General features: G+C 37.5%; 1 protein-coding gene across 1 annotated transcript in view; it reads left to right on the top strand.

The window, feature by feature from the left end:
• The first annotated feature begins 3,971 nt into the window (after positions 1 to 3,971).
• Positions 3,972 to 10,153, top strand: part of ANKRD53 (ankyrin repeat domain 53) — a 40,342-nt gene continuing 34,160 nt past the window's right edge. The window contains exon 1 of the mRNA XM_053700338.1: positions 3,972 to 3,988. Within this exon, the coding sequence (XP_053556313.1) occupies positions 3,972 to 3,988 (17 nt within the window). The remainder of the gene's footprint in view (positions 3,989 to 10,153) is intronic.

Genomic DNA, 10,153 nt, shown 5'->3' with positions numbered 1-10,153 from the left:
AATTATCAAGGGAATAAAAAAATAAATATGTCCTTAGTATTAAGTCTAGTGGAGGGGAGCGGGTGCACATGTCACAGCAAATTGCAAATGCTTTTAGGGAATATTATAAAAAGTTATATAACCTAACATCGACATCCCATAACTCTACAATGGAAAAGTAGTCTAAATTTTCCCTAATACAAAATTATCTAGATAAAATTACCCTTCCACAACTTGAAGTTATCAAGAACCTCCCCAATGGCAAGGCCCCAGGGCCTGACGGGTATCCCAACAGTTACTATAAGACATATAAAACGATACTTGTCCCGCACTTAATGAAACTCTTCAACGAGATATCAGAAAATAACCCTTTCTCATCTACGGCTCTGGAAGCCCACATAGTAGTTCTTCCAAAACCTGGGAAAACTATGGACTGTGTTGAAAACTTTAGACCCATTTCGCTCCTTAACTCGGATCTTAAAATATACGCGAAGCTCCTTGCGGACAGATTGTCCCATATTTTAACAAGTATTATGAGTAATGACCAGGTGGGTTTCAAACAGTCAAGAGAAGCACGGGATAACATGGTTAGGGCTTCTCATATTTTTGAGCTATATTAGCCAAAGCAATAATCCCTCAGTGATGGTGTCAACGGACGCGGAGAAAGCGTTTGACCGCGTCTGTTGGCACTTCATGAGATCTACCCTGGAGTGGTTTGGGATGGGATCACATTTTATTTATAAAATCATGGCCCTATATAGTTCCCCAGTCGCTAAAATCAGAGTTAATGGATTATTGTCTGCCCCATTTCAAATATCCAACGGTACCAGGCAGGGATGCCCCTTGTCCCCACTCCTCTTCGCTTGTATAATAGAGACCCTGGCTACCACTATTAGAGCAAACAAGGAAATCCCTGGGATCCAAATAAATAACAACACACATAAATTACTATTATACACGGACAACTAACACAAATATGCCCCTTCCGCTTGCGAACAAAAAACTTAAAATATTTAGGGGTTTATATAGCACCCTCCACTCAGGAGATGTTTAAAGCTAATTATGAAGCTATGCATAGAACCATTATAGCCGACCTCTCCTCTTGGAGATCTACGGGTATTTCATGGCTTGGTCGGATAAATTCAATCAAAATAAACATACTCCCCAGGATCTTATACCTGATGCAAACACTGCCCATTCCCTTGACCAGGGGCTTCATGCAGACATTACAAAATAAGATTTTTTACTTTATATGGGATAAAAAGAAAGCGAGAATTAATAAAACGTTAATGTGCCTGCCTGTTGCTGAGGGAGGCCTAGGGGTTCCTAATCTAATTAAGTACAGACAGGCGGTCTTTTTACAGAGAGTGGTGGACTGGTTTTGGTGCTATGAGACGAAGGCATGGATGCCTTTGGAACATGACATCGCCGGAAAATCTCACTTAGGTACGGTGTGTTGGCAGATAAAGCCACATCTATCCACAGAGTTTAGACAGAATGATATATTAATGGAGACCTTGATGGTTTGGAGAGGGATTTTGAGAGAATATCCAAATTTCACCTCACAATTTTCTCCACTCACTCCTATTACCGAAAATGCTGCACTCCCCATAGGCCTCTTACAAAAAATTAAACACATAGATAAACCACTATGAACCCTAATAATAGTGCATATAGGCAACAAAACAAAACTTCATACTCAGGGGGAGTTGGTGAAAGAAGGCCTAACCTTTTTCAATAACTGGTTTATTTTATATCAATGTCACTCATACATATTTAAGCACCCTGATAGACGTAATCTGCTCCGGCCCCTTACTCCCTTTGAATCCTTGTGTAAATCCGATACCATTACTAGAAAAACCATATCCTTAATATACGCGTTGCTGCAAAGACCCCCCATGGGCTATACCCCGTATTACATAGATAGGTGGAATGAAGACTTAGATAATGACCTATCAATACTAGACATATCTAAAATGTTCAATAACGTGACCAAGGTCTCCATATCTAGTAAACTCATAGAGTTAAACTTTAAGATAATTCAAAAATAGTACCTTACCCCTGTTAGGATTAACAAATTATTCCCCTCAGCCTCCCATAAGTGTTGGAGGTGTGGAAGTGAGATAGGTTCCATGATACACATATGGTGGATCTGTTCGTTGATATCCCCGGTCTGGTGGTCTTTCATAGTCAATGCAACAAATTTAATGTTAGAACTTAACCTATCTTTAGACCCTCGTATTTGGCTACTCAATATTATACCTAACAAACTCCCAACACACAAGAAAAAAAACTGATCTTTATAGCTAGTAATAGCATGAAAAAATTGATTGTAACAAACTGGAAATCTCAAAATGTTCCGATTATGGAAACTTGGTACTCTTAATTTTATTTTATACTGTCCCTTGAGGAATTTGCATATTTGAAAAATGGTAGAGGTGACACTTTTATGCAGATGAAGATTATGTGGTACACATTCATAGCCAATATTTAGTCATCATGTGGGAGGACTGACAGGGGGTATGATCCTCATGTTGATACCCTGGAGTTAATTGTTAATAGTGTTTTTGTTATTATGGGAGGGAGCTAGTCCTAACAAGTATATTTTAGAGGCGATGCGGGAGCAAATATGAATTTGCAGGAATTTGCAGAAATGTGTTACTCTATGTTGTTTATGTTGTCTTGTTTTGGTTTTTCCAATTTATAAAACTGTATAAGTTTAAAAAAAAAAGGTAAACTATCTTATTACGGGCTAATTACTGCAGGGTTAGTAGTGGAAGGGGGTCCAGTGCATTATGGAAAGCTGGGGGAGGTAAACTTAAGGATAAACTAGGGGTTCAGTGCTTAAGGGGTTAATAAAGTGTAGCCCAGAGTGGTAATGGTCACTATTATTTAGTGACATGGAAATAGCTTTACTGAAAAATACAAAAGATATTGTGATACAGCCTTTAAATGGAGACCGTATGAAAACACATATTTCATTGTTTTTTTTTTTTAAATAATTGCTCCTTTTTTGAGACTGGAGTGAGATTTAGCCTACAGGATGCAGGGGATTTGTAGTTACTTTCATGAGTGTCTCTAAAGAGACAAATCTGATGTTACAGTTTAACATATGGGGGCCTATTTAACAATGTGCGGGCAGACATTATCCGCTGTAGTGGATAATGTCCGCCGCACATCGATAAATGCCGACAGCATACGCTGTCAGTATTTATCATTGCACAAGCATTTCTTGTGAAATGCTTGTGCAATGCCGCCCCCTGCACATTCACGGCCAATCAGCCACTAGCAGGGGGTATCAATCATCCGATCGTATCTGATCAGGATGATTGCTGTCCGTCGCCTCAAAGGTGGTATATGAGTTAAGGAGCAATGTTCTTAAGACCGCTGCTTCTTAACTCTTGTTTCCCGCGAGCCTGTAGGCTCGCGCTGAAACTGCAGCACACGGGGCCATGATAAATCGGCCCCATGTTGTGTATGATTATAACAAAAATGTAATTAATATTACCAAACATATGAAACAATATAATAAAAACATTGAAATTAAATATTAAAGTGACATTTTAAAATGGAATAAAAATATAGCAGAGCTATTTAATAATTGTGTTAAGTATGTAAATAAGCAAATCAAGAAATTGATTTACAAGTTCAGGAGTTTTGGCCTCATTTGCAAAACGACCTATGATGAGCTGCTTTTTTTGTTTTCCTGACTGGTCACTGAGCCGTATATTCCTTGTTCTGCATGCAAGGTCACATCACATGGTTCACTCACAGATCTGAAGTATATCACATTGAGTATAGTTGCTTGGAGACTAAGTTGATTTCTCTAGGGTTGGTCTCCATGGATGTGATATACACAGTAAATCCTTTGTATTATGTTTTACATTTCTTAGGCTCTTCACCAAGGTCCCATGAAAACTTTTTACATCTTGTATAATAACTACAAATATGTCTATTATAACTTAGAGACAAAAGGTTGACACCTGTCCACAATGTCTGCTCCCCAGAGGTAAGTTAGAGATTTCTGTGTGAAAATCCCTGAATAATAGAATAAACCAGCAATAAAATATAACCTGCACTATTGGTGATAAATATAACAAGCAAGGGCTTTGTCAAATAGATTAAAGGGGCATCAAACTATTTTTTATATGAGCCTAATATATGTCAGCAATTAATCAATGCAGTGCAAAAGATCTATATACTAAATAAATGCTTAAAAAGTATTTAAAACTGTCATTTGGTTAGCAAATTTCTAATTGTTTTGCAATCCAGGTATATACTATTTAAACATTTGTTTGTATTTATTTCCTCTGCTGTGGCTTATTAAAGGGACAGTAAACACCAGAATTGTTGTTGTTTAAAAAGATAGATAATCCCTTTATTACCCATTCCCCAATTTTGCATAACCAACAAAGTTATAATAATATACTTTTTACCTCTGTGATTACCTTGTATCTATGCCTCTGCAAACTGCCCCCTTATTTCAGTTATTTTGACAGACATGCATTTTTAGCCAATCAGTGCTTGCTCTTAGGAGCTTCACGTGCCGGAGTTCAATGTTATCTATATGAAACACATGAACTAACGCCCTCTAGTGGTGAAAAACTGTCAAAATGCTTTCCGATTAGAGGCAGTCTTCAAGGTCTAAGACATTAGCACATTAACCTCCTATATTTAGCTTTCAACTAAGAATACCAAGAGAATGAAGCAAAATTGGTAATAAAAGTAAATTGGAAAGTTGTTTAAAATTACATGCCCTGTTTAAATCATGAAGGATTATTTGTGTCTTTACTGTCCCTTTAAGGACAGATATAAATGAGCTAATACACAGATCAATCACTATGTTAACATGTTGCAGAGATACATTCTGTGGCTACATAATCTCTTAAAGGGACATTGCAATGTAAAATGACTTGCTTTGATTTGTTAGAACGTTATTTTTTGCTGCAGAACTCTGTCTTTAACATTCCCAAAGGGGTTAAAGGGACATTACATGCTAAATATATTTCATGCACTGCCAACTAGTTATAGGTGCCTCCATTTTGAAACCTAGGTTACAATGCAGGTATCTGAAGAAGTGTTGTTGCACATGTGCAAACACATCAGCACTGGAATACAGTGAATGATAGATGTTACATGACAGCATCTATGACTAGAGAGAGAGGGAAATATTCTCAATACTTTGATTATAAAATGTCTTCAGTGTTTAATATCGCTTTATAAACACATAGGCAAAGTCTTGCTCAAGAACTGCAAGCACTGCAGCTTCTGAGCTGAACACAGCTTTTCAGGGGTTAAACAGAATTCCACAGGTAGTAGTGCAGACATGACATGCTCTACTAAAATGACCCCTTAAGGACATTGAAAAGAAAAGAAAAAAAAATTACAGGAAAATTATGCAAAATAAATAATGAAATTACGCTGCAGAGTATGTTTACTACACAGTTAAATTTGAGTTTTACATCATTTTAAAGTTGTAAAGAAAGGGAATATCTGTGTAACTAGAGAATAGCTGTTGAAAACATTACACCTATAGTGCGAGATTACATGTACGGCGCAGGCTTCAGCGTAACTGCTGAAACCCGCGATGCCCGTAATTTCACCTTGCACATCGGGGAATCACATAAACCCCGCCGGCAGTTCATGAGCTACTGAAATCCTATTGGCTAATTCAAATCAGACAATAGGATTTGAGTAGCTCTCATCCTATTGGCTGATTTGAATTTTTTCAGTCAATAGGAATGCAAGGTACGCCATATTTAAACGAGTAACTTGCATTCAATAGTCAGTGTATGGCGGCAATCGTACAAAGAGGATCCTCCCAGCTCAATGGCTCCGTGGTCGCCGGTCTTCAGTTCCAATCATCTCCACGTCCGGCTTGGTCCTGGATGAAGAAAGAAGAGGTTGCCGCTTGGAAGAAGATATTGATCGCTTGGAAGAAGACTTCACCGCCTGAAACAAGACTTCACCACCGGACTTCAGGAACTGTGAGTACCTATTTAGGGGTTAGACTTTTTTTTTTGGGGGGGGGTGTTTTTTTTTAGATTAGGGATTTTACTGGGCACTTGTAAAAAAAGCTGAATGCCCATACAAATGCGTAGTTTAGTTTTTTTTAGTGTTAGGTTTATTTTTTTGGGGGGGGTTTGGTGGGTGGGGGGTTTTACTGTTGGGGGGACTTAGTATTTTGTAGAGGTAAAAGAGCTGTTTAACTTAAGGCAATGCCCTACAAAAGGCCCTATTGGTAGTTTAGATTAGGGGATGTTTTTATTTTGGGGGGACTTTTTTATTTTCATAGGGATTAGGTTTAATTTTTTTATTTTTGATAATTGTGTTTATTTTATTCTGTGATTGTAGACTTTTTTATTTTTTGTAAATTTAAATTAATTTAAACTTCGTTTTTTTTTTATTTATAAAGTATAGTTATTATTTAATTGTAATTTAGTATGTTTTAATGTAATTGTGGTTAATTAAGGGAGTGTTAGGCTAGGGGGGCTTAGTAATTAAATTAGTTATTTGCGTTGTGGAGGTTGGCGGTTTAGGTTAACTAGGTATATTTGCGTTGTGGGGGGTTGGAGGTTTAGGGGTTACTAGTGTTGATAGGTAGTTGGCATTGTGGGTGAATGGCAGATTAGGGGTTAATACATATATTAGGTAGATTGCGATGTGGGTGAATGGTGGATTAGGGGTTAATAGTTTTATTAGGTAGATTGCGATGTGGGTGAATGGTGGATTAGGGGTTAATAGTTTTATTAGTTATTGCAGTGGTGGTTGGCGGTTGACAGGTAGATAGATATTGCACATGCATTAGGTGTTAGTCTCAGGGGGTTACGCTGCTTACATTTCTCCATTTTCACTGCACTGAATATGTGATACCAATTTGCGACACGGTTCTAAGTTCGCTTATGGGAGTATAAATATTGGGCGACGGGTGAAATATACGCACCGCATTTATATGAGGCGCCGTATATGCAAAAGCAAAACCGGACTAAAAACCAGCGTCGCCGGCTTTTGCAGGCAATGCCGCAAATGTAATCTCACCCATAGCTGTGCAATAGATAATATATTTCTTAGTCTAGCATTTGTAAAATACAATATTTATGTAATATGGGAGCACTTGTTATATAAAATACACCTGACAGTATAAGCGCCTGTGCAGTACAATGTAGCCGTATCAGGAGGTTAAACCTCTTATACTGTATAACTGGTTACACTTCTCATGTAGTGAAACTGTATAACAGATCACGCCTATCTTACAAATGCTGGATTACAAGTTGATCACAAAAAATTTTGCTTCCGCGAAAGTGATATTTGCGCTCAACTTAGAAATACCAGCGCATGCAAATGTTGCTGGTATTACAAGTTAAGTGCAATGCGACTTCGCGTTCGCATTGCACAGAAGCTTTGTGCTCACAAGAGCAGGCTTCCATAGGCTCCAAAAGGAGCCTCGTTCTTAAAGGGACAGTCTAGTCCAAAAAAAACTTTCATGATTCAGATAGAGCATGTAATTTTAAACAATTTTCCAGTTTACTTTTATCACCAATTTTGCTTTGTTCTCTTTGTATTCTTAGTTGAAAGCTTAACCTAGGAGGTTCATATGCTAATTTCTTAGACCTTGAAGGCCACCTCTTTTGAGAATGCATTTTAACAGTTTTTCACCACTAGAGGGTGTTAGTTCATGTGTTTCATATAGATAACACTGTGCTCATGCACGTAAAGTTACCTGGGAGTCAGCACTGATTGGCTAAACTGCAAGTCTGTCAAAAGAACTGAAATAAGGGGGCAGTCTGCAGAGGCTAAGATACAAGATAATCACAGAGGTTAAAAGTATATTATTATAACTGTGTTAGTTATGCAAAACTGGGGAATGGGTAATAAAGGGATTATCTATCTTTTAAAACAATAAAAATTCTGGTGTAGACTGTCCCTTTAAGTCGTGCAGCGATGATCGGCAGCAAATATAGGGAACACACAGTCCCCATAGACTACATTTTAAAGGCACTTTTCAGTGCTGTTTTTTTCTAACACCACACACCCACACACTTGTGACCCCTTATAACTGCTTACACTGCACTTTGGGCCAATTGCATTTTAAAAATTAAGCTGAGCTCTGGTCATTGTTTTGAGCGTTAATTGCTAATGGTTATTTATCGCGTTCCCATAAACGGGCGAATTTATGAAAAATGAGCGCTCCTATATATGGATTTTCTGTCCCAGTCTTACAAATACGTAGATACTTTATAACAAAATACTTAATTAACACAACTGTGTTAAGATCTCAGTATTCTGATTTTTTACTTTATCACCAGCATTGGCTCCAGTTACTTGGCAAATGCTTTTGTAGAAATGCTTTGGAGACCTTTGGTTGAACCTGTAATCTTAGAGCAATTTTTCAAATCTGTACAGGATTAAAACATAATTATTCTTTCAATAAAAGAATTAGGTTAATGAGATAAAGGAACTTTTCTGAATTGTGGCAATAAAATATCCAATAGTGTTTGCTAAGTTTAAAGGAAAAATATTGCTGAGACTAAATCCATTAAACCAATATATATTTGTTGATCACATGAATCAAATGATCAGGTTGGTATATACAACTGTACATAGCATTAGGGTAATGATTAACCAGTAATGTCACCTATTGAATGGCATCGTCAGATACTTTCACTTTTAGCTCATTACTTCCTTTGCAAAAACAGAACATGCAGATCGAGCAGAAATACAAACATTTTCAAAAATAAATTAACAAATTTATTTGAAGCAACATTTTATCAAAATGAAACTTTAATTCTCTTGTTATCCTTTCTGAAAAGCAAACTTAAATGGACAGTCTAGTCATACTTAAACTTTCATCATTCAGATAGGGCATATCATTTTAAACAACTTTCCAATTTAGTTTTATCATCAAATTTGCTTTGTTCGCATGGTATTTTTTGTTGAAAGCTAAACCTAGGTAGGCTCATATGCTATTTTTTAGGATGTTGAAGGCCGCCTTTTATCTCAGTGTGTTTTGACAGTTTTTCACAGTGAGGGAGCGCTACTTCATGTGTGTCATATAGGTCAGTGTTTCTCAACCGCGGTCCTCAAGTACCCCCAACAGGCCAGGTTTTCATTATAACAACCAGTGCACAGGTGAAATAATCAGCTGATCAGTAACCATGGATACTAACCTGCTCTCACCCACCAGATGATTTCTTCACCTGTGCACTGGTTCAGCTATAATGAAAACCATGGCCTGTTGGGGGTACCTGAAGACCGAGGTTGAGAAACACTGATATAGGTAACATTCTGCTCACTCTCGTTGAGCTATGTATGAGTCAGCACTGATTGGCTAAAATGCAATTTTGTCAAAAGAATTGAGATAAGAAGGAAGGCAATCTGCAGAGGCTTAGATAAATGGATATTACAGAGGTAAAAAGCATATTAATATAACCATGTTGGTTATGCAAAACGTTTTAAAACAATACAGAATTTTCATGTAGACTGTCCCTTTTAAGTATGCTCAGGAGCAGCAATGCCCTACTGGAAGCTAGAGTAGCTTCTGGTTGGCGGCTGCACGCATATGCCTTTACTCATTGGCTTACCTGATGTGTACAGCTAGCTCACAGTAGTGCATTGCTGTACTATCACTAAAGGGTATAAAGTAATTGACAGCTTTTATTCCTTTGTTCAGCTATGAAGACAACAACCAATTAGAGGATGCATAGACCAGTACAGACAGCATAACTTAGCAGAATGAGCCTCTGATATGTCACAGGGAACAAAAAGTTTTATTTATGCATATACATCAGCCAGTGGTGTTGCTGGGTGGCTACTAGGGGCTATAGCCATGAGTCTTGGGCAATAACACCCTATTTGTACACTGAAGCAATTGTGTATAACAGACCTAACTATCACCTACCTTTTTGTTTCTTAAAAAATATGGTAACTGACCCAGGAAAAATTTACATGTTCAGTGTCATCTTGGAAAATCCATATTTATAAAGGACGGGGCTTCAGTGATTTGTGTGCAATAAGTTACACATAATGGAGACTACAAAAAATTAAGTTGTACCACCACTTGTATAACATCCTTTCCCTTGTTTTTCAGTGACATAAGGGGTTTAATTACTCTGTGTAGTACTGGCAGGTAAATATATAAAATAACTGGTCTGTATGTGATACTAGAACATAAGTC

The sequence above is a fragment of the Bombina bombina genome, chromosome 2, assembly GCF_027579735.1.
Source record: "Bombina bombina isolate aBomBom1 chromosome 2, aBomBom1.pri, whole genome shotgun sequence".
NCBI lineage: Eukaryota > Metazoa > Chordata > Amphibia > Anura > Bombinatoridae > Bombina > Bombina bombina.
Note: the sequence above shows the minus strand (reverse complement) of the source record. Positions and strands in the feature narration are given on the sequence as shown.